Consider the following 25993-nt stretch of genomic DNA (forward strand, 5'->3'; position numbering starts at 1 on the left):
CCAGAGCTTTACCTTTTGGCTCAGCTGGAAAATAAGGCTAGACCATCCTGCCTCACCATCTCCCACTCCAGTCTTTCCTCACTCGTGAACGAGAGCCTGAGATTCTTAAATTCCCTCCCTCGCAGCGGCTCCTCTTGTTGTATGTTGTCTATTTAAGAGGGAGGAATTTTCATCTGTGCTGTATACAGCACATTTGACAAAGTTTTACTTGGCTTGACTTGAAATACGATCCCCTGCTTGACCCAAAGAGGTCTCTCCACCCTTTTCCATTTGAGAAACATGTCCTCAGATCGGAGGTTCCGATCCCCAGACTAACCGCTTCCCATTCACCCGTGAACCACTCCGGCTAGATTTGGATATCGCTGAGTGATGAAGCCAACAGAACCAGATCGTCTGCAAAAAGCAGAGCAAAGCCAGCATGGTACAGTAGTAGTTTGTACTCTTTCTGATAACAATTCTGCCCAGGTCCATTTTGACTTTGGACAAAAGGTCCGGAACACCTTCACATGGCTGTCAGCCAATTAGACGGCGCTTAGAAGTAAACAACTACTGTATTCACACTGGCAGTCACACCTACGGATGAAGTAGAGCCTTCAATTAACCTAACAACCATGTTTTTGACGTGCTGGGAGAAAAGCCACACAAGCACATTCACATGCTAACCTTATACCTTAAAGGGTAAAACTCCACACAGGGAGGCTGGCGTTGGAATTGAACCCGGTACCTCTGCACCGTGAGGTCGACGCGCTAACCGCTGGACCAACGGGCCGCCGTCTGTGTTTAATTGTTTGTATTAATTTAATTGTGAGCTGCGAATAGCTTGCGGGATGGATCTGTATTGCAAGCAACAAATGGTGAAATGCAATATGTTAGCTTTTTTACAATTGCTCGAATGCATTTATTGGGAGGACCTGTAGAAGAAAACTTCGAACAATCATTTTGTACATTGCTATATCACAAAAGTTCAGTATTGCAGTGAGCTGTTTATTTTGATTGCATGAAGTCAACAATTTCTATTGAGATAACCATTTTAATTTAGTCCACCCCAAATCTCAGTCGACACATCTGTGCTTTTTGTGTTGATAGTTTAGAACAATTACCCAAAAAGAATTCTTTTATCTACTCGTAGCAGCACGGATTCAGCTATAAATGCTAAGGTACTTCATCTTTAAGATGTTATGAGAGCCTGTTTGCATGTTCGGGACAGGGATTCAAACATTATGGTCTAATGTGGCTGAAACTAACACAATTAGTGCATCTTGTCATAAAACATGTTTTTTTTTCTCTCTGCGATGACCAACTAGACATTTTGCTCAATTATGGTACATTTCCTTCGGAGCTTTGACCTTTTTCCTAAGTTATATGTTGTAGTGTATCTTAAGTTGTGACATTTGCTCTACAGGTCGACTTAAAGATTACTCACCATGCCGACAACAGCTTGAGTAGCTTTTGCAAGTGGCAGAAACGACTCAACATGAAGGGAGACGATCATCCTCTGCACCACGATGTCGCTGTTCTCCTCACCAGGTAAATATCAGCTTTGCTCGATAAGAGGGTGAACTTTACTGGCGGGGAAATGACCAGAAGCATGTTTTGTGCAATAGGATGCCCTTGTCGAAGCAGAGATGAAAGTGAAAAGTTACACAGTAAAGAGTGTAAGAGGGGGTGGGGATAGACGATGCTGTTGTAGCTGATGGATGAAAGGGGCGATAACACTCAGTCACTTTCTTAAAGGTCGAAGTTGTTGCTCCCATGTCCATTTGAAGTATTCCATTCAGGCAGTCACTACTCTTCTCGCCACAAATCTCCTCCTTGTGTTACTTTTTTTGTGGGACCATGTGTCCGCCAATTTTTTTTCTCTCCCCTTTTAGTGCTTTTGCCACTTCATTGCTAGCCTCTCCCCATCCATCCATCCATCTATCCATCCAACCATTTTCTAATCTGCTTATACTCAAGAGGGTCGCGGGTGTGCTGGAGGCCACAGGCAGTAGGTGGGGTACACCCTGAATTGGTTGCCGGCCAATCGCAAGGCACACAGAGACAAACATTCACACCTAGGTACAATTTGGACTGTTCCATTTACCTACCAAACATGTTTTTGAAATGAGGGAGGAAACTGGAGTACCCGGAGAAAAGCCACACAGGCACCTGGAGAACATGCAAACACCAAATAGAAAGATCGGAGCCAGAATCGAACCCTGCACACCTGTACTGTGGGGCCGACGCTAACCGTTTGACCTCCGGGCCCGCCTGTGCGCGAAGCGCTTTATTAATATTTTTGAATTTAAAAAACACCCAAAACATATTCATATGTTTTGGCACTAAATTATAGTGTTTTTGCAAACATAGTTTTACGTTTTGGCATTGAATGAATTAACTGGTGAAAAATTGATTTTCTGCTTCCAACATGCTGCTGATGGTGTGGAGTTTTTTTTTTTTTCAAGAGAAGGGCTAACTAGTTAATACAAGCACAGCGAGCATCATAATGGCCCAGTGGAAGGTTAAATATTGAATCGTGAGTTTGTATTTGCTTCCTTGTTGGTCGTCAAACATGTTGATGTGACTTGCTTGGTCTGTGGCGTAAGAAAGGTTGCCGGGTACCGATGATCTATAGAATGTGAGAGTTTTTACTGATGGACCTCTAAACATTTTCAGTCACAAGCACAGTGGCCTCATTAAATTATGCTTATTGGAATTAATAACTTCTACAAAGTGTACCATGTTAGACGGAACATGGGCAAGTCTCACTGGCGATGACGCATCGGCTATGGAAAGTATTTTCATAATTGAAGTGCATTATATTTTTCAAATGGATCAGAAAAACTTCATGTTCAGTGATTAACAGCCAACCTCAGAAGTCAGTGAGTCACACCTCTTTGGTGGTTGTGCACACAATGCCAGGTTCCGCACAGTGGGTGTATTGAAAGCTATAGCTGAAAGGTGTGCCACCCAGGCATGTAAAAAAAGATTCATACAACAGGAGAAATTGGCTCTCACTTGACTAGAAAAATGAGGGCAGCCAGACCCACAAAAAAACCCACAGCACCCCAAAACAGGTGGCTGCAAACAAGCATCGCCAGAATGGAAGCTTCTAATAGGCTGAGTTCCATGGGCAAGCAGAATTTTTTTTTCTTCCAATTATGTGACTTTGGCCAAATAGTTCAAAGTGAACGAGCACTGCATAAATGTTTGTAAATCTTTTTTTTTTTTCAATTAAAGATGAACGTTTCTTCTCCATTCACATCTTCCATCCTTCCATATATTCGTTTTTAAATCCGCTTTATTCTCACAAGGGTGACGGGGGGTGCTGGAGCTTATCCCAGCTGTCTTCGGGTAGTAAGCGGAAGACACCCTGAACTGGTTGCCAGCCAATCACAGTCATTCACATCTTGATTCTTTCATTTATGTCACATTGTGATGGTGGATGTAGGAACTGGGTCCAAATACGTGTGGACACAACTGTCTATTTTCTTTCTGTTTTTTTCACACACCTTTTAACAGTGTGATTCCTGACAGACAGTATAAGAAACAAATTTACACACGTCTGGCAGAATCCTTGTGCCACCAGATGACTTTTCAGGCGACCCCAAAAAACTGCACATTTGTTCACCCATAAAAATTGTGTCATCACTTTAGATTGTTCAACGAGTTGTTCAAAATATGTGTGGACTGACCAGTATTATAAATTTGTGAAAAAAATGTGAACTAAATCAAATGTTGACAAAGGAGATAACAAGCATTATGTAGATTTTTCAAACACTTTTGAGCATTACTTTTATATTGTTCTTAAATGATAAATGAAACCTCTTGATTAAAGTTGACTGTCTATAGAATCACATATTGTTTGTTTCATTTCACACTTGTTGCTAATTAAAAGTTGCCTGGCCACATAAAGCATTGTGTTAGGAAGATATTGCCAGAAAATGTGTTTTAATACAGTACTCTCAATGGAGTAAGCGAATAGTGTTTGTACATATTAAATAGGTATGAATGGCATTGGTTGTTCAAATTGATTTTCCTTTTGGACATCTGAGATTGCATCCTCTATTTCCATAGGAAGGACATCTGTGCATCCATCAACATGCCGTGTGAAACGCTGGGTTTGTCCCATGTGGTCGGGATGTGTCAATCACATCGCAGCTGCAGTATTAGCGAGGACACCGGCCTGCCGCTAGCCTTCACTGTTGCACATGAGCTGGGTCACAAGTAAGCTTCCAAGACGCACATGTTACACACTGTTTTTATTGATGTTTTATTTACACCGGTGCACTTAAGGTATAGTTTCGAATAGTGGTGTGCAAAGATCTTTGGAAAGGGCAGTTGCTTATTGAAGTTGAAAAGGGGGCACATGGAACACTTAAAAAAAACAAATCCATTATTATTGCAAATTTGTAGCTCCCTAAAGTTGGTTAAATAAATTGAAAGCTTCTCTTATGGAAGTGGTAAGGTAGAAGGCAGGTTTTAGGACCATAAACTGGGATATATTAGTGAAATTAAATTTTCTTTTTTGAGGTGAGCAAGCTACAAAGACATTCAGGAAAACAAACAAACGTATAAATAGGGCTGCACGAGATTGGGAAAAACATGCAATATGCAATCTAGCTGCTGAATATTGCAGTATCGATATGATTGAAATATTTAACTTGTACCTAAGAAATGACATTCCTATCGTCTCATGAAATATATATTTTTTCATGCTTTAACATTAGCAGGCTAAATGTATTGTTACCTAATTAATTGTAATATTTATATCCTTAAAGTTATTTTGTGCTTAGATACTGTTCACCCGTTGGATGGTGATGTGCACATTCTGCATGTGTTAAATGCACAAGTGACCTTGTGGTAAAAGAGTGCAGTCCAAGATCCGTCTGCCTGCAGTCCAGACCTGTGGCACATTATGAAGTGTACAATACGATAACGGAAACCCCTGACTGTCAAGGAATGATGGGAACGAATTCCACCTACAAAACTTCAACAATTTGTGCCCTCGGTTTCCAGACGTTTATTGAATGGTGTTAAAAAAAAACTTTGATATGAGACATTGGTAAACATGATTTTCTGGAATGTGTTGCAGCCAAATTTTCAAAGTTCATGATTATTTGCTAAAAACAAGAAAGTCTATCATTTTGAACATTAAATATAGTGCCGTTGTAGTTGTATTCAGGAATGTAGAGGTTAAACAAGATTTGTAAATCATTGTATTGTGTTTGTATTCATGTTGATTTAACACAATGCAATTGGGTTTGTATTTTCTGCACACGTGATGCCTATTTCAAGGCAACAAATGACCATTTTGTGTGTGGTGTGATATCGAAATTGTAGTCACACAAAAAAAAAAATCCAATGTCTCATAGATGGTTGTGGATCCATTTTTTTCCTTTTCTTTCAATGAAATACACTGTTGAGAAAATACTGATGTGAAAAAGAGGTCCACAACACTATCCATCCAAGACATATGATTGCTTCTCGCCCCTCAGTAACTCTCATAATATTTTTGTTCATACAGTGCAAAGTGAGACAGTTGACATGCAAGTGCCTCAATAGTGCAATAAAAATAATGGAAAACATCACTCCTAATCCCGGCTGACTTTATTGAACTCATTCACTGCCTTTGACGAATACAGTATATTCGTCAAACCAAAAAGTCGCCAAAGCATTTTTTTTTTAACCGAGATGAGCGGTTCAAACCCTCGGCCGTCTCTACTGTGATTTTCAAGGTTGGCAGCCATTTCACCATTGAATGGCAGCAGTGCGATGGATGGGCGCATGTGAAAAACAAAAAGAAGCAGCATGTTGGGGGATGGGTTTAAGTGAAGGAGGGGGACATACTCCAGAATGGAGATTTACAGATGGCTGATGCCCAAGCAGAGTATTATTTGAAACAAAAGCCTAAGACAGAGAAAAAGGAAAGACAATGCTAAGTTGGACTGGTTCAAAAGAGCCAAGTAAAACAAGCTGCGCCATGATCCAGAAGTAATACACAGGAGACTCGTCCCTGAGAGTAGCGCCGAAGGTATGTGCTACGTTTCTTGCAAGCTAATGAATTATAACATAACATAACTCAATCGATCGCACCCTCCTGCAGTCACATGTACGCCATTTATTTTGCTGTGCTAAACATTTGTTGCTAGTAATAATTTGTTTACAAATCATGCACCGTGTATATGTGGACAAAAATATTGAACGTGGTGTGCAGATAAGCAAGAGTAAATTACTCACGTGCAAACTTTATATATCTTGAATCATTACTCAGTCAGAAAATGTCTGTAAATATCAGTGCAGAACAAAGTGCAGGAAATTTTGTGATGTGTGTGGTGAAGAAAAGTACAAGAATGGAAGCGCTGCAGAAAATGGATGGATTGTTTCTGCAGCCATAAAAATATTTTTCTGTAATTATAATTGTATATATTTCCACAAACCACAGATCGTGCATCCAGCAGGAAGATCCTTCTCACTCCCGTTGGCAGAGCAGATTTTTTTTTCTCCGCATGACACTGCAGCCATTGGAAAAAAATCTTTATTTGTGGTCAATGTTTAGTTTTCTATAAATCACAGGCTGACCCCAAGCCAGCTGGAAGTCAAAAGAAGTCCTGCAGAGTTGCACTCTCGCCATCCTGTTAACTTTTGTTCGCTGTTTCTCACAGACAAGCTACTCCAACATTTTGTGGATGACACATACACACACACACACAGAGATATTGATGCACACTTGTTCCTCCAGTTTAATATTTAAAAATTGTAAATATTGCGGTTATACTTCAAAATAAATTATTTCGCCATCAAATCCTCTTTTTCATTGTTGGTTATGTTGTTGTGAAGAAAGACACCACTGTTTGGATTTTTGAGATGTCACAAAAGCAAAAAATATGAGCAACAACATTCAGATTGACATGAATCTTTTCACCAAAAGCTTATTTTCTTTATTTTCGAGTCAGAAAAGGGAAAACAATGGTGGAAATTAGCTCTCTTTTACTGCTGATTCTTAAATAACAGAAACGTACAAAGCAACTTTTTTTCCTTATGATAGGTTAGACCAGTGGTGGGCAAACTACGGCCCGCGGGTCGAATCCGGCCCGTTGGTCTTTTTAATCCAGCCCGCCGAAGGTTGGTCCACAATTAAGGTTCGATGTGAATGATTATATTCATTTCAATTGGACTTGTAATGACAGGCATTTCACCGCCAGGTGGCGCATTGACTTGAAGTTGCAGAACACGGGGGGGCCGGGCAATCTTTTCGACCACCTAGTACCTCTGTATCGCTCTACTTCTACTGGTCTGATCACAACCCATCTGCAGCGATGCACAGGCTAAAATAGGTCATCAACAACACTTTTGTCATTTAAAAAAAGTATCTTAATACCGTACTTTCATGCTTTTGTTCTGTTGATGTTTGATATGGACTGTCAACAAATGCAGTTTGTTTTTTTAATGTACCATAGCTCGTGCTGACCTGGCCCTTCTGTCAAATTTTAAAAGTCAATGCGGCCCCCGAGCCAAAAAGTTTGCCCAACCCTGGGTTAGACTCTAACCGTTAGAGTCTAATATTTCTTTTGGTAGCTGTAGAACACAATATTTTGTGGGCCTTGAATTATCAGTGAAAACCCAAAATAGTGGGCAAGGTGGTGATTGCTGTGTTTTCGAAGGCAACCAATGTTGCGTTCTCATCAGTGTTCATTCAAGGTCACAAATGTTCACCAAGCGATCACCAGACATTAACCTGTACTTTCACTGTGGCAAAGGAATTTCGAGCTCCCTGTTCAAAATTTCCTTGCGGTCATGTTACCTTTAAAACAAACAGCAAAATATCTGTGATCAATGGTGACATTTTGCTAAATTAATGGAGCACTAGTTGTTATTCACTTGTAAAGTTTTTGTTTCACTCTTCCACTTGTTTCTTGACAGTTGTTCAATTGGCCGTAACTTGGTTTGTGCTTAGTGTTTCCCCATCTGTGCTTTGTAAATTTTCATAAAACACTCTTACATTCTCAATTTCCACCACAGATTTCTCTTCTCTTTTCTGCCTTTTTCTTCTTAATCTTCCTCATCCCAACAAAGTTATCTTGCACACCGCTATCCTAAACTGTGGAGCGACACTCCCCCAAGCACTACCTTACAGTCACAAAACTCCTTCAGATGATGTCATCTGCTAAAGATATAATCCAACTGCGCGCTTCTACCTCTGCTCGTGCAGGTCACCCATTTCCATCTTTTTGCCCACCACCATCTGCCCCTTCATGTTCCTTTCCCTTCATACCAAATTTAACTTTGTCTTTGTCACCCCTCTTTCCATTCCGATGAAATCCACATGCATGGGCGTGAGGCTCCGAAGTAAAAGGTAGAGTTAAAACGTGAGGCAAACGCATGCTCTTTTTGGCACACAAGCTTTTTTGTGCCACGGGTCAATTTCACAGAAAGCAATGTTTTGACCGTCCATCGGAGAAACAAAAACATATTACTCTCCATTCCGATGAGTGTAGTTGTTTTAACAATTGGCAGAATCAGAATCAGAATCAGAATCATCTTTATTGGCCAAGTATGTAGAACACACAAGGAATTTGTCTCCGGTATAACACGCTGCATTAGTATCATCGTAAACAACAAATCATTGAACCATTTTAGAGTAACCAGTAGCAGTATTTGTATTACAAGAAGAGTGACTACGTCAGTGACTGTTTAAGGAGTTAATGGCTAGAGGGAAGAAGCTGTTTAAGTGTCTACTGGATTTGGTGCGCATGGATCTGTAGCGTCTGCCTGAGGGGAGTAGCTGGAAAAGGTGGTGGGCAGGGTGCGGGGGATCCAGGAGGATTTTCCGTGCCCTTGTCTTGATTCTTGCAGTGTGCAAGTCCTCAAGAGTGGGTAGGGCGGTGCCAACGATTTTTTCCGCCGTCCTAACTGTCCGTTGAAGTCGGATTTTGTCCTTTTTTGTGGCGGCCCCAAACCAAACCGTGATGGAAGAACACAGGATTGATTCGATGACTGCCGTGTAGAACTGTCGTAGCACCTCCTGTGGCAGGCCATGCTTCCTCAGCAGCCTCAGGAAGTACATCCTCTGCCGGGCCCTTTTCAGGATGGAGATGGTGTTGACTTCCCACTTCATGTCCTGGGAGACTGTGATTCCCAGGAACTTGAAGGTCTCGACGGTTGACACAGGGCAGTTGGATAGTGTGAGGGGCAACTGTGGAGAAGAATGTTTCCTGAAGTCCACGATCATCTATACAGTCTTGAGCGTGTTCAGCCCGAGGTTGTGTCGGCTGCACCAGAGCTCCAGCTGCTCCACTTGTTGGCGGTACGCAGACTCGTCGCCGTCTTTGATGAGACCGATGACCGTGGTGTCGTCTGCGAACTTTATGAGTTTGACAGCTGGATCTGTTGAGGTGCAATCGTTTGTGTAGAGAGAGAAGAGCAGTGGAGAGAGGACACATCCCTGTGGGGCTCCAGTGCTGGTGGTTCGTATTGATGATGTTGTTGCTCCCAGTCTCACCTGTTGTGTCCGTCCCGTCAGGAAGCTGAGGATCCACTGGCAGATCGTAGGGGACACACCGAGGTGGAGAAGTTTGGGGGTGAGGAGTTCCGGGATGATGGTGTTGAACGCAGAGCTGAAATCCACAAACAGAATCCTTGCGTAGGTCCCTGTGCTGTCGAGGTCCTCGAGGATGTAGTGCAGACCTATGTTGACTGCGTCTTCCACAGACCTGTTTGCCCGGTAGGCAAACTGGAGAGGGTCCAGCAGGGGTCCGGTGACGTTCTTTAGGTGGTTCAGCACAAGGCGTTCAAAGGACTTCATGACCACAGACGTCAGGGCGACAGGCCTATAGTCGTTCAGTTCCGATGTTGCCGATTTCTTGGGAACTGGGATGATGGTAGACTGTTTGAAGCAGGATGGGACCTCACACAGCTCCAGAGATCTGTTGAAGATTTGTGTGAAGACCGGAGCCAGCTGGTCAGCGCAGACTTTCAGGCAGGAGGGGGACACTTTGTCGGGCCCCGCAGCTTTCTTGATCTTCTGCTGCTTGAAGAGCCGTCTCACATCCTGTTCGTGGATCTGTAGTGGAGAAAAAGAGGGTGGGGGGGTAGGTAGAGTGGTTTCTGGTAGAGGTGGGTGTGTGTGTGGGAAATGGGGGTGTCCTTTTCAAATCGGCAGAAAAACATGTTTAGTTCATTAGCAAGACCCTTATTGTTCACTGTTTGGGGGGGTGGCATTCTATAGTTAGTGATTGCTTTCAGGCCATTCCATACAGATGCAGAGTCGTTAGCAGAGAACTGGTTTTTCAGCCTCTCTGCATAGCTTCTCTTAGCGATGTTAATTTCCTTTGTCAATTGGTTTCGGGCGTGTTTGTACAGTGCCCGATCTCTACTTCTAAATGCGGCCTCTTTCTCTTTCCTGAGTTGCCTGAGTTTGGGAGTAAACCATGGCTTGTTATTGTTGAAGGAGCGGAAGGACTTCGTTGTTACACACATGTCCTCACAGAAACCGATGTATGATGTTACAGTGTCTGTGTATACATCCAGTGTGCCCGTTGAAGTTTCAAAGACGCCCCAATCAGTGCAGTCTAAGCATTCTTGTAGAGCTAGCTTTGCTTCATCTGTCCATAACAACCGGTTTAGCACATTTGAGTTTCTGTCTGTATGTAGGTATTAAGTGGATTAAATTGTGGTCAGAAAGACCCAATGCTGCACGGGCGACCGATCGGTATGAATTTTTGATTGTTGTATAGCAGTGGTCTAGAATGTTGCCTTCTCTGGTGAAACAGTCGATGTGCTGCTTATATCTGGGAAGTTCACGGTTAAGATGTGCTCTATTAAAATTGCCCAAAATTATCAGGGGTGACTCTGGGTATTTTAGTTCGAGTTTGTTTACTTGTTCGGCTAGCGTTTGTATCGTCGTGTTAGCGTTAGCTTGTGGCGCAATGTAAACACCGACTAGTAAAAAGGAGGTGAACTCACGTGGCGAGTAGAATGGCTTGCAGTTTAAAGACAGCGACTCCAGGTCCGGGCTGCAGTGTGCGTCGAGCTTCGTGACATCAGTGCACCATTCTTTGTTGATATAGAAGCAAATCCGGCCACCTTTCGATTTCCCTGATAGCTCCGTGTCGCAGGCCTGCACTTGCTTCTCTTCATTGAGCCGATCCCATCTTGGCGTTTAGTTTTTTATTTACCTGACTGAGATGACAGTTTTGATATCGATGGACCTGTTTTTCAAAATAAAACTCTGATGTTCCATCAATTATTTTTTTTCAGTCTCTCTGTGTGACCTGGTGCCATGTTGCACATGGGACTGCGCCGATCCAGGGCCCGATGATTGAGAAATGTGCTCTCCACGCTTTAAATCTGGAGTTTGAACCTTCTATTTCTTTCCCCAAATGAAATCCTCTGTGGTGGTGTTTTGTGTCATATTCTTGCTGCATGATAAAAGCTCTCCCAATTAGTTGGGTTTCTTTGCTTGTTTTAAATTGGCAGAGAAAATATTCCTGCCGGGTTCATTTTTGCTGCTGCCGTCGAGATTAGAGCGCACACCACTTTGTTTCATATGCGCGTGTATGTTTGAGAACATAGGCTCAGCCGTTCTTTGACCAAACTTCAACCTTACCGTCACTTCAGTCCAGTTTAATTTTCGTCTCATCCGTGCATAAAATGTTGTGCCTCCTTCGGCCAATTACGCCTTCACTGTCCAGTTCTGACTAATGTGCGGCTTGATTTTGTTTAATTACCGACACTTAGTCCCTCTGGAGGTTGTTGCTGATGTCATCATTAGACTCTTGAAGCTCTTTATATTTTTGTTTCCATGTTCGACTTGTTGGACGTTTGTTACTTGGTAGGCCTTCCCCCCTGCCAAGGGCATTTCAAATGGTTAAATTAACCAGAACACATGTTTGTTTGCTGACTTCTCTTAGTTTTAAAATTATTTCTTTTTCACCAGTAGACAGCGCTCTGGTTTTGGTATAAATATTCTTCAGAGGCCAACTCAAATCTGAAACTGAGCGTAGACATAATCCTGGTCAGTAACATGTTCCGGTCCATAGACACACTTGAGCATGAGTGGGTTCAAATAGAAATAAAAGATGAAAGGTTAATCTCATCTCATTTCATGTTTTGACGTCAAACCCAATGGGATTTGGTCCTCAGCCAAAATGAAGGAATTAGCCTCACTGTTGTAATGCTTTTGGAAGAGAGTGTTGTGTTGGATCTTATTAAATTGGACACATGAATCTATATCTGTGTCCAGTATGTATGCAGTACATGATGCTGCCCTTTTTTTTCAGCACATGAACCAATTTCTATCCACCCCATTTTCAATTATCATCGCATTCTTTTCTGAATAATTTAACTTGAATCTAATCAATGGAAGCACTGTGTCGCTTGATAACTTACATCTTCAATTTAGCTTTAACAGACTCTACAATAAAATGGCATTGTAATTTAGTAGAGCACCATAGGGGAATTTTGCATTTACATTTAATCGAACGCACTGTTGAATATTGATGAGGGAGCAGAAATTATGTATATCTGTTCCTCCCAGATAACTTCTACGTTGATGTTGTGCTTCTCCACAGTTTTGGGATTCAGCATGATGGCAACGGTAACGACTGTGAACCCATCGGGAAAAAACCTTTCATCATGTCTCCGCAGTTGCTATATGGGACCTTGCTGCCCAAGTGGTCCAGATGCAGCCGGCAGTATATTACACGCTTCCTTGAGTGAGTTCCACATAATGTACAGTCTGAGCTGCATTCAACTGAGTTCGGTCTTCCTTTTCATGGTGTCTGGGATGATATCTGCTTTTTAAAGGAGACTGTGCAGGTCCACTGACCTGACCTGTGCAAATGCCGATAGAGATTATCAGTCAAGATACATATACACAGAAGTGGGTACGTCAGTAAATACTGCGAGTTTGTCATTCATCAGGGGCCACACTTCTATTATTGTCAGTCATCGTTATTTTGACCGCACTTATTCCATGCGCTCAATTACAGTTCATCACCACTATTTTAGGACCGTCATCTTAACCGCACTCCCGGTGTTGCTAAATCACAGTTAGTCGTAGATGAAATTACTGTTAGTCACGACTACATTTACAGTTCGCCGCTGCCCTTTAAGGTCCGGAAGCTCTTCTTCTCCTTCTTCTACTGTTATTTTCAAAATCACATGCATTCGCAGAACAAATTGAATCACACCAAATACCGTGACAACTAAAACGATGATATTCCATCGTATTTACAATCACCATTTACCATCATGTATTTGACTCGAACATTCAATAAATAAACAAAATATAACATACCCTATGTGCCTTGTAACCCAGTTGTAGATAAAGCCAAGGTATTAAAAGTCCATCACATGACTTGATGCTGCCGCCTTGCTCTCTCGATCTCTCGCTCTACTCCCACCATCCAGCGAACCTCTCAAACAGGACGTACTTGTTTGCAAAATATTGGTGACATAAATCATCTCACCGACATTGTTTAAACGCAAAGAAGTACACATACATAAAATTTTTGACTCAAACAAAGATTGTTGATTTAAGTGAGTTTATCTGGTTCCACCTCCTCAGCCAGTTGCCGCCGGCCATCACAGTCCCTGCAGAGATTATTTTGAAAACCGGAGTACTCTCACGCACATATATAGTCAGTTAGGTCATCTAAGCAACCTACCGACCACATGCGAGACAGACGGGCGTGTTTCCATCAGTTCTCAGGGAATCAGGCGTCCGTCTGTCCTTGACTCGGTTAGTGACGATTACATTGCTGGACGAAAACCTACTTCCTTCTGTGCCTAGTACATCTTTGTTTGAAGTTTCTTGTCATTCGTCAGCAAAATGGGCGTCTGTCAGTACTGACTGAATGGCCACCTCTGCATATACAAAAATGTGCAGACCTAACTTGAAAATGTTTCCTATCACCTGTCTGCTTAGGTATATGTGATCTAATGTCCATAACTTGAAAATCCTTTTGCATTTCAACCTTTAAATTCTAGCAGCTAAGTGAGCTTTCAAAACATTTGTAAATCTTCTAGCGTGCAGCCCAAATGTAGCTCAGATTCCAACTTGATTCATCTTTCAAGAGGACAGGGTGTCATTAGTATCACAAACATTTTAACTCTAGCTGGCGGATTCCCCACCACCAAAAGTAATGTAAATTAAACTGTACAAGATTAGAAACAACAACATTTTATCTCGGATACCAGAACTGAACAAAATAACACATTGTGGCATGATAACACAGTCAAATGTAGTAATTGTAACGACTTCTAAGCATGCTGGGCAATGCCTCCTCCTCTGATTCTCTAACATGCTGCAATATAGTTCTGATGGTGCGCTGTAAAGTGCCAATGACACACAAATGGCATTCTCATAATGCAGCTTGACAGCTGCCTTACCAAATGATTGGCCACCCGCAATCATTCTGCACTTCCATGAAATGGCTACACTTAGGTGCCCACTGTTGTTCTCCAAGGTACACATTTCTGTGATAAAGCCTGTAGGATCCACAGTTACAAAAGGTACGGAAATGGTCTGAAAGCTCCATTTCTGTCCCTTTTTTGTTTGCATGTCAGAGTACAAACAATTGTTACGCTTAAGTGTTGTATGAAATTCAGTTCAAGAAATAAACAAGAAAAGTCACCTAGACCATTGATGGGAAACGTTTTCAATTTTTTGCACTTTAGGACAACTGCCAATGGTACTTGTGAAGAAAAAAAAATGCACTTTTGTATTTCGGCCACTCCGGTCCCTGGGATGCATTGCACAACTAAAATGTATCCACCAAAAAGTCATTAATCATCGTGTAAGTATTTTTATGTCACCCATTGTTTGCTGAAAGTCCGTCTTTATTAACTGTCACATTAAATTTAATTTCTACATTGTAAACCATGACTCTGACCTGTGTGCAGAACATTAAAATCGCGAATAGTTCCATTGATGATAAGATAAAGTGCTGAAGCGTTAAGTAGAACCACTTGTAGCCAAAGCCAAAAGGTGCCAGTTTTTAAACCTGCATTTGACACCTCGTGGTACACGCGTCAGAGATACTCCACCTTCTGTATGATGGCAGTCTTGCCATTGTCTTGATTGTATTCTCGAATGGAGATGAACGTGTGCAAGTGCTACTAATTGAGATGAATGTTGTCATTACAATTTACAACTGATCAGGTGTGGTTGATTGTTGGCAAGATGCACGAGCCAGATGCTCAGGATGCAGGAAATGTTGTGCCCGTGGTAAACTATGTTAAACTAGCTAGGCTGCGGTTATTAGCGTAGCATTATTGTTTGAAATTCCATGCTTTCTCATGATATGTGATATGGGTTCTGTTCATCCTGTGGCGTTTCTTTTTTTCTTCTGTTCATTTTCCATGGCTTGCTGCTTTCCTTTATCGATGACCCATTTGGGGTATTGGCAGCTGGTGAGAGCGTGCTGTCTGAGGCTATCCTCCTCCTGTCTATCTTTAGTGTCTGTTATGATGCTGGTCCAGTTGTGACTGCAGTGAGTTCGTGTCCGGAGGAGGTATTGGTCAGTGTGTGGGGTTTTTCTGGAAGACCACTTCATACTTGGTCTATCATGCTACATTTATCTTGATAGTTGGGATCGGCTTTTGACCCATCACTGTCAATTACTGCATACCAGAATGTCGGCTGGACACCCTTGTCACTGAGAAGAGAGCAATCACTGTTGATTTATAAGGCCTCTCTACAATGATAAATGGTCTGTCACTTATATAGCGCTTTTCTACCTCAGGTACTCAAAGCGCTTTACACTGTTAGCTCATTCACATACTGATGACCTAGCATCAGGAGCAACTGGGGTTCCAGTCTCTTGCTCAAGGACACTTCGACATGGTCACAATGGCCGGGGATCAAACCACCAACTCTCTATTCCCTCTGATTTGTAAACAAATTTGCTTAATTTAATCAATTACTCGGAATAATCTTTTGTCACGGTTCCAGGTGGATGCCTTGATTGCCTATTTCTAGTATTTTTTGTGGACACCATGCATTGTGAATGGACATCACAATGCATGGTGTCCACAAAAAATCATTTCAATTTTGTAATTTTTTTAAATTTTCATGATACATGTACATGTTCTAATTGTTTTAATGATTTGTGTGTATTTTTGTTAGATAATGTGTGCACTTGTCTGCTACTGTCAGCTGCTACTGTCAGTGACTTGCAATGTAATTCTGCCTTCAACTGTGTTGAATGTCTGAAGTATTTCCTCCTAGTTGCCACAGTTTCTGAGCTACAAGCATCTGGAATACATTTAGTGGCTCAACGTCTTGACAGTATTGTAGCTTCTGGACTTGACTGTTGGGGGAAAAAAGGTCCCGGGGGCGATAGTGACACCCGTGAGACTTGGCTCGAGGAAAGACAGCTGTGAGTGTGGTTTTCGATTGTATGTTTCATGACAGACAGAGCTGTTATTTTTTGTTTATTTTTCTAATGAAAACTGTCAATAACAACTCCGAACAAATTAGACAAGTGTGGCACCTGTTATATGCCAACACAGCAAAGGATACCATTAAATATCAATAGGGTGCTTGTTGTAGATTTTAAAGGATTATAAAGGGGACATAGAGTATGGCGCAAAATTGTACGCAACGTTCCTACAGATGATTAGTTGAGTCTTTGGATTTCCAGCCCCCTTATAAAAGTTAAATTTAACATTTTCTTTTTCGTTGGCTGCCTTTTGCCGAAGTTGTTAGTCATCTGAATTTCATTGGATCGCGATGCTACGTCATTGTCAATATAAGCATTCACCCCATGGGGTTGGGTGCCATTCACTCTCGTGTTTATTGATGACCAATGCCGGAATCCGCACACGAATTGAAGTGCATTAAGTGTAGTGGATGAAGAGTTGCTTCCAGAAATGAAAATGCTTTGACTTTCTTGATGTACGGGCACATTTCCTTTTACACTCTCGGCTCAGCTTCCGCAAGTTAAAGCTGCTTTCCTCGTTCCTTCCCTTAGCTCCGCCCCTAGTTGTCATGACAGCATACACTCTAAATTTTTTCCACTGTAGTGCGTGCGTGGTGAACAGTGGCTCATTTTCATGCAACAGGACCGTACCCCCAAAACAAGCGAAGTACTTGGAGTCTTAAATATTTGGGTGTAATTGTTGATGTATGGGGTATTTTGGCAAAAGTGTGTCACATACAAGTTATAAAGACATGGGGGAACTCTTATGTTGCCAAAAAATTTATGTCTCCTTTTGAAACAGCTGAATGCAAACTATGCATTCAGCTGTGTATCACCTGCGATGCTTGTTCAATGATGAATTCATATTGGAGTACTGAGAAATGACCTTTGTGGGACACCATATGAATGACATGGGTAATTTGATTCATTCTTAACAATCAAACAAGACCAAAGACCTTTCAGACAATCATGTTGGTTCTGAAAATAAATTGCCATTTGTATCAAAGGTCAGAGTGAGATGCAGACCCCTACTGGTTATTGTATATTGGTTTTGATTCCAGACCTCGTGTGTTGAGTGGTGTTAAATTGCATCCTCCTGGTTTATGCTGTCCAATAAGGTAAGCCATGGAGGCATCCTGTCTCCGATATGATTTCATGCTGATGCGGTGGAAGCTCTGAGCGGACAATGGTTTGTACTGTGAGACAACACAAAAATGTCAAGTAAAGCCTACTAAGGTTAAACTTTCTTTTGGATGAACTTAAAATGATGTCAGGTGTGTGCTGACTCCAATTATTAGTATTAGTTCATTCTGAACACAGCAACATCCAATGCATAAGAAGAGAGTGGGCACCCTTGTGAAACCTATCTATCTATTTTTACTACTCTCGAAAGGCTATCGTTTTTCGTTGTTTTTATTCCTCTGGGATTGCACAGGTCATACACTACTGGTTGAAAGTGTTTTGAAAGGATTCTTCTGCGTCTTATATTTTCACATCACAAACACCTGGCATTTGAACAGGGGTGTGAAGACTTATATCCACTGTATGTACAAGCAGACTGTGTCATCTGTTTACAAGACAAGTGTGTTGTATTGTCATAGGAACATGTTTTCATGTTCATACTTTTGAAATTTAAAACAATGTGGGAGGTAACCAGCGTGCTCTACTGTGATTACAGCCGTGGCTGGGGTTGGTGTCTTGATGATGCCCCAGCGAAGGATACCGTTTCCCAAAGCTTGCTGCTTCCTGGGGTTCTGTACAGTGCGGCCCATCAATGCCGATTGCAGTATGGATCTGGATCCCTGCTATGCGATGACATGGATGTAAGACTACCTTTCAACAACATGTCCACCACATCCTTCTTCTTCCCAGTCCTAGTATGCAGAGTGTGTTGGGGCCCTATTTGAAATCTGAAAACCCCCTGAACCCACCAGACCCTCAACACATGAGCCTACGATGAGTCATTCCCTGATAAACACTTTTCAAAAGCAGAATAAGAGTATATGAACATGTGGATATAAAAACGAAAATAAATAATCATCCAATTAACAGGTTCGGAGCTTTGATGTGCACGCTTTTATCAATTGACATAAATAATGAACCTATTTGAAGACCAGTTTGAAGCAATCTTACAGGTTACTTTTTTCATCAAAAGGCTCCTAACTTTTGATCTGAAAGGGCTGAGGTGATCCGACTTCTACTGATATTGCTGCTAATAATAATAATAATCATCATCGTCATCATCATAGTATTACTATGCCGGGCACCAGTGTCTAGTAATGTCTTCTACCTGTCCTGTATGGAAGTCCTTTGACAATGACTGACTTACTTTGCATTATTCCTTAGCATTTACTACCTCTCGGTGTCATTATTTGCTGCGTTCCCAACAGGCAACATTTTTGCTCATCTTACATTGCTATTTTGAAAAATCGATGCAATTTTTCAACATGCGTATCAATCTACAGTTCTCCTTTAGTGACCGTCTGCTCGGCCCCCCGTTCACAACGAATTCAAGCTCCAGCTCGTGTTCTGACATGTGAAAAAGGAAAATGTTTTAATGGCTATAAAAGTGGTGATTGCCTGCCCCCCAAAAAATGCACCGCTGACAAAGGACGTGTGGCACAGCAGACGCTTGAACAGTGGTGGTTGGAGTGAAGAAGTGCACTCATTTTGCATAATTAATCAACATTCAATTCCACACAATCAACCACATTTTCACACTCAAATAACGATTTGATTAAGACCTCCAATGGTGTGGGTTCATTAAAAATTCATAAGAATCAAACAGGGCAGAATAGGCATTTATTCTTTTGGTAAAACTGCCTGACCCATAAGAATATGATCAGCGGCATTTGTACTTTTTACTCTCAGCTCTACCCCCCACTCCGCTACGTATTCACATACAAATATTTTATATTTATTTAACACTGAAAAGTAAAAACCTTTGGTGCCATTTCAACCTCTGAAAGTACCAGCACTGAACTCATTGAATATTCCTATTCCACAACCCCAAGTTGAACATATTCATTCAGTTCTGCATGTCAAATCCTACTTTATAGTTCTTCAACCGATTCAACCACCACCAATGGAAGGTTAATGCCCACAGTCGCACTACGCTTACCGCTTTGGTAATATCATATTTTAATGCAAACATTTCATTGCCATACTGTTAATACTTTATTCATTCTCAAACTTATTTTTTTGAAAAGAAAACATCAAATTGTAGTTGCTTCCTCTAGTGAGTCACCAATTTAAGGTCAAATAAGGCAAATTCATTTTGAAGGCTCATTCCTGTTCAAAAATGATGAAAAATCGAGCTGTCACTGTCATGGAAACAGTCCGCATCGAGGTACGTCACGCTGCGGGTTGGCCACTTGTCACTTTATTTGTCATATATTTTGTTCAGCACTGACGCTTGAAACAACATGCGCCAAATGGAGGGCAACAAAATGCACCAATGCCAGACAGTAAAAGATCCTTTCAGCCCTTCTACTTTCGCCTTCTTGTTGAAATCCCTTTGTGCATTCGACAATGTAAAGAATTGATTTTTTACCGCTTACCAGCGGCCTCTCTTCCCCATCCCTCCACCTGCCAGCCACCCCCATGGAATTAAGCCTCGGAGAATGCCAGTGCAAATCACAACACATTTTCTGACAGCTTTCTCAGTGACTGCCGAGTCAATAGAAGGTGAACATATTTATACACATTAAAACTGAGTGCTTTAATACTGCCTGTTCAACCTAATGGCATTTGTTCTGCCCGTTTCTGTTCTTTTTAATTCCTTTAATTGTTTTTTTTTTCCTTTTAATTTACTGGAATTTAACGTCTTGTACAATGTTCAAGAAAGGTTCTTCTTCTCATTGTTATAAACTGGGGTTCGCAAAAGAATCTCTTTGTGGTTCTCAAAGGAGCACTCGAGGTTGTTACTTGGTGCTCATTTTTTGCCCGCCCATTGACCTCGCAGGCGGTGGCAAGTCTCAGATCTATTCCTATTGGTATTAATTAGTGCCTTATTAATATATGTGGTATGTAGCAATATCGTGAGAAGTGTACCTTAGATGTGTTGATATTGTATAACTGAATGCAGACCGTACCTAATTAAATAGATCAAATCATTTAAATGTGATGTGGGAAATGTTTCTGGTGGGAATGTGCATTGAATACTTGCTACTTTCCGAAGCTAATTGCTCATGACACGCAAATTGATTCAGAATAAAGGATTTCGAAAAATGAATTTAAAAGTGAAAGTTGCTAAGCAATCCACAAATTAAGGATTAGAAATTGATGCCTCACCTAAGGCAGGAAATGACGATAGAAGTACTTTATATTATCTTGGGTGTCCAAATTATCTGAAGAGTTTTTGGGCCTCAACTATACTGATTTTAACAAAGGCAGCGTGTTATGTGCACAAATACAACACTGGACAGGTCATTTTAAAGTCAGGCTATCTTTGCTGTAAGAAAGAGAACAAGGATGACTATTATGTTTTTCCTTTATTCATTTTTATTCATTTACGTTAGCGATGGGTCTCCTGTTTCTCAGTGAGTGGCAAATTGTGTGACCATGTTTTTCTAGTTGAAAAGATTTTGCCCTTTTCGACTCAATATTTTGTATTCATAATGTACTCAAGCGGCTGTCTGTCATTGTTCTTTGTGTGTGTGTGTGTGTGTGTGTGTGTGTGTGTGTGTGTGTGTGTGTGTGTGTGTGTGTGTGTGTGTGTGTGTGTGTGTGTGTGTGTGTGTTGAAATCAGTGTTCAGAGGTTTGTGTGTGTTTTGATTGTTCTTGTGTGTGTTTTGATGAGTCTAAGTCAGGGGTCTCCAACTCCGGGCCTGGAGGGCTACTGTCCTGCCTGTTTTCCGGCTCTCCCAGGAGCAACACACCTGATTCAAATAATTAGGATCGTTCCAATGCTGCTTCAGAGCTGGCTGATGAGCCGATCGTCTAAATCAGGTATGTTGCAGCTGGGAGAGCCGGACAACAGGCAGGACAGTAGCCCTCCAGGCCTGGAGTTGGAGACCCCTGGTCTAAGTGCAGCGACTTCTTTCACAGGAGGCAGTACAAACTCGAGTAACTAAAGCAATTTTGGTAAGACTTGATGAAAAGCCATAGCAGGATTTTGTGCCACATCAATATTCTTGAAGTAACCACTTCACAACTTTTTGTCTGCGAAATGCAAACGTCGCCAGCCCACTTGTCATCGGGTCATCTGTTCTCACCAGAGGTCTCGCTGTTAATTTTGGCACAGCTGATGAGGCCGAAACAGTTTTGTGTGGAGCGGCTGAAGTTAAACCATCTGGATTTAAACCAAGCGCACCTCCTTCCCTCGCACCGCTGATGTGCACCCCAGTGTACATTTCTGATCAAAATGGTGTTGGATTCAGTGTTCAGTCCCTGTTCTTTAATCTGGAAAATTAATTAATATTTGACTGTCTCAGGTCATCAACACAATCATTTTAGCACACAGAAGGTGTAAATTAATTGTGTGTGAATTAATTGGATTAGATGTAAAATGTTGTCTTTTTTAAGTTTCCCAGATGAATATTTTTACATCAATGCATATCCTGTTTTGGCCAAAAGACAAATTGACCCGCACGCATTCAGCAGAAATGTCAAGACAAAATGAATGGAGCTCTCAGTGAGCAAACCTCACAGATAAACAGCACATTTGACCTTTTGCGTTATCACTTATCAAAACCAATTATATCTGTGTCACACACATTTCTCCTTTTCATTCCTTATTCACTGTAGTGGAAAATCCAAGGTTGGATTTGTGTCTTAGGCCCTCAACTTTGCACCAGTGTCTTGCGTGCACTTTGTTCTGCCGCACACAGTTAAGAAAATGTTGGCGCGCTGAACTGCCAAAATTTGAACAACTTAAGTCTTCTTCTTGAGGCACATCACTTGAAATGCATATAGGCGCGTGTGTTACATGGATGCGTGCGTGTGTGTGGCCCAGTTGCTTCGACAGGTGCCAGGCATCTTCACTGCTACTGTGTGAACTAAAATAATGATCACAGAACAGGATGTTTGAAAGGTAAAACAAATGCTTTTGTCTTCTTTTTTTAAGAATGTGTGCAGCACGCTGTGGTGTACTGTGGGAGCAACATGCCACTCCAAGCTCGACGGTGCTGTGGATGGAACCACTTGTGGCCAAGATAAGGTGGGTCTCTTGTTTCATCAGTTATGATGTTCTTCAAACCGGAGGTGTCAAAATGAAGGTATGCCACATCCATCGATGTGGCCCACCAACGCAAACAATGTGTTTAAGATTATTGTAGTTAACCAATGCAAACAAAATCACTAAAACTAAAATTGGAAAAACATTTTGCGCCCTGCGATTGGCTGGCAACCGGTTCAGGGTTTCCTCCACCGACTGCCCAAAGACAGCTGGGATAGGCTCCAGCCCCCCGGCTATCCTTGTGAGGATAAAGCGGATCAAAAATAAATGGATGGATGGAAAAACATTGTAGTTAACTAAATAAAATAAACATGAAAATGTTTTTTAAAAAATGCAAAAGCTACCAAGCCACAATTTAATTTAAACTGACTCAATGTACAAAAAAAGTACAAATGAAATAAAAACTAATTAAAATGAAAAATCTGAAACTATGGTAACCCTGGTTTCTCCTTCAAGTTTTTACCAAATGAATTACAGGTAACGTTTTTTTTCTTTTTTTCCATTTTAGTTGAAATCCTTGAGAAAAATTACATTTTTGTTTTACTTTTAACACATAAGCATTTTTTTCCATCAACTCCCTCTTAATTGACCAATTGTGGACTCATCGGGGAATGGGTCAGTTGAGCCGACTATCCGTTTAATTGTTTTGTGGCCTAAAAACAACAGTGTAGTCCAATATCAAGAAAGCTTGACGCATTTTAAAATGTTTTAAGCTTACCTCGCTGGTGTTCAAGGGCGTGCTTTATAATCCAAAGCATCTTATAGTGCCGACAATATGATAATTTGTTCAAAAAGAAACTGATAACAAGTCGTGAGAGTTTTAGAGTTTAACACATTAACTAACCTCCAATCAGCCAAGAACATGAAGTGTTAATTTATTCGGTATTCTGAACTGTGCGGTTTTCTTGCCAGTGGTGTTTCAGTGGCCAGTGTATCGCAGCTGGGCATTACCCAGACAGTGTCAACGGGGCCTGGGGTACGTGGAGTGAGTGGTCGGCCTGTTCAAGATCATGTGGGGCAGGAGTTGAGAGTGCGCAGCGGGACTGTGATGACCCAGTGTAAGTTTTTTTTTTAACTACTTTTTACTCAAGTGTATACACTCACATTAGTCATTTGGTACACAGCACACTGTAATTGGATCCAATGCAAGAGTAGTGCTTTGAAAGGGGACATCAACCCCAAAATGTTCTTGACAAGAATATGTTCTGTACAGCACCACTAGTCTAAACATGGCAATCTGATTCATTATCCGTTAACAACCATCCACGGCTCAACCGTTTTCTGAAGCTGAGCCATGATTGGTCGTTACTTGAGCCCTGAGTAACTGTGATGTCATTTTCAGTCGACAGTAAGTAACAAAATGGCCACCCCCTGATTTAGCCAAAAATGGGTGGATTTTACTGCTTAACTCTTTTTCCACAAACGCAATAGCAATTAAAATTCTGTGTTTAGACAAGTAAAGACGCATATAACATATTGTAAAGAAAATATTTTGGTTGACTTCCATGTACAACAAACACAAGACCTTCCCTGATTTCTGTCTGTTCTTACTAACAGTGGGTAGGCTAGCTGGGCCTTTGTTCAATCCACCAGGGGACACCTGAGCCTGAAAATAGAAATTTGAGGCCGAATGTGGTCGTCCTCGACTTGGCTCGTTTGTCTCAGAAACTCCCACAGATGAATACAAAAAATGAATACAAAAGCTGGTTCACACCAAGGCCAGAACGCTGAGATGCAAACTCAGCAAAGTGGTTCATGCAGTGCAATATAGTGAGGAGTTCGATAGCCTCCACGTTGGAGAAAATAAGCAGCCTTTGAACAGCTGCCTTGCCCAACATTGGCCGCTGGATGTATTTATTTATTTATTTATTTATTTTTGGTGCTGCAGTCAGCAGCTCATTTGCATTTCAAGAAGAAGGGACATTCCTTTGACATCAACTACAATATCTTCAAAATTTGGATAGGGAGATTATTGTTTGAAAGAGGCATAAAATAAACCATATCAAATGAAAAAAGATGTGAATATGAATGGTGGTGGTGAGGATAAGTGGCTCAGAAAATGGATGGATGGATGAATGATGGATATTTTTTAACACAGGTGTCACCTACCGACTGTGTACCTGTACAACAATGTTCTGACTCGCGCTGGCAATTGATAACACGTTATTTCATTGGAACATGGTTCTCAGTAGTTCTATTCAATTCTGAGGAATCGTTTAAGTTATGTGACAATTCCACTTAAATTCCTGTTAGAGGGGAAAAAACACTTTAATTGACTGGGGCTGCTTTTGTGCCTTGGACTTAGAGGAAGAGATAGGGGGAAGAAAAAGAACCAGCTCCGTCCGTGACCAATTGTGATTGGGCATATGTCACAGCGAAAATGAGCGAGGAAAAGAAGTGTGAGAACCTGCCATCACAGGTGGTGACATTCCTCTCTTGGATGTCTCTCGGGAGGATCGCCCAACTCTCTGTGGACGTGGCAGTTTCTAAAAAGTGAGTTTCTATCATTGTGCGAAAAGCATTGACAAAACGTGTTTTTTTTAAACAAAACAATTATTTGTTTTATGTATGAATTAGTTTTGACTCCAGTTGAATTCAACAGATCGCTGTAAATATGCCCAAATATTAGTAGCCTAGTGTCGGATTTTGGAAAAATTATTTCCTTCCCAAAAAAAAAAAGCCTTAATGAACACTCCAGCTGGAAACTTTTCTTTCCGCACAGTCTTGCTCTTAAAAATCACCATAGGCAAGAGGAGAGTAATAAATTCGTAACATTTAAGGTGGTCGGTCTTAAAATCGACAGCAAGTTTGTCAAGAAGCAGGCCGAGCAAGCATTTTGTCTGTTTTACTGCATTAGCCAATTGTGGAAGGCTTTCAAAGGATCCTTTTTTAAAATGACAAAGCGTTGTGCGACAAATACCGATTCATATCAGTAATTGCAGCATTCAACTGGGGTTTAGGCATGATGTCCCTAATGTCTTCCCTAGTAAGATGAATCTTCAGAGTAAAACAGTGAAATTGTGAGCTGAATTTGGGGAACTACTGCAGGTCGGATGGTGTTGCGTTAGCATTGCTATAAAATAAGTATTTAGCGTTGATTATTCTGTAGAATTAATGATCTTTAGCTCAGACAAGAGCTTCTTTGTATTTAGCCAAGCTATCGCACCATGTCTGATGGAAGGCTTCGAGTTTAGTCGCATGCCATTTGTGTCCAAGCTTCCTATATGTTGTTTACGTTTGTGGGTTTCATCTGTAAACCTCTTAAGATCATTTCGCATTGAAGGGTGAACATTTTCAACTCTTGGCAAAGGTAGAACAATGCGTGTTGATGTTCACATCAAGGTTCTCATTCTAGCTATGTTCTTCTTTGTTATATCTGATTGCCTCATTCTAGTGTCATTGGAGCAG

At 41.4% G+C, this 25993-nt stretch overlaps 1 protein-coding gene across 1 annotated transcript in view; it reads left to right on the top strand.

Moving 5' to 3' along the window:
• adamts7 (a disintegrin-like and metallopeptidase (reprolysin type) with thrombospondin type 1 motif, 7) overlaps positions 1 to 25993 on the top strand; it is a 77483-nt gene that overhangs the window by 23141 nt on the left and 28349 nt on the right. Inside the window, exons 6-11 of the mRNA XM_086106855.1 lie at positions 1403 to 1527; positions 4057 to 4206; positions 12552 to 12695; positions 18085 to 18229; positions 22475 to 22567; positions 23498 to 23643. Coding sequence (XP_085962981.1) covers positions 1403 to 1527; positions 4057 to 4206; positions 12552 to 12695; positions 18085 to 18229; positions 22475 to 22567; positions 23498 to 23643 — 803 coding nt within the window. The remainder of the gene's footprint in view (positions 1 to 1402; positions 1528 to 4056; positions 4207 to 12551; positions 12696 to 18084; positions 18230 to 22474; positions 22568 to 23497; positions 23644 to 25993) is intronic.

This window comes from Hippocampus guttulatus, chromosome 3 (assembly GCF_054856545.1).
Source record: "Hippocampus guttulatus isolate MCC_2025c chromosome 3, RoL_Hgut_1.0, whole genome shotgun sequence".
Lineage (NCBI taxonomy): Eukaryota > Metazoa > Chordata > Actinopteri > Syngnathiformes > Syngnathidae > Hippocampus > Hippocampus guttulatus.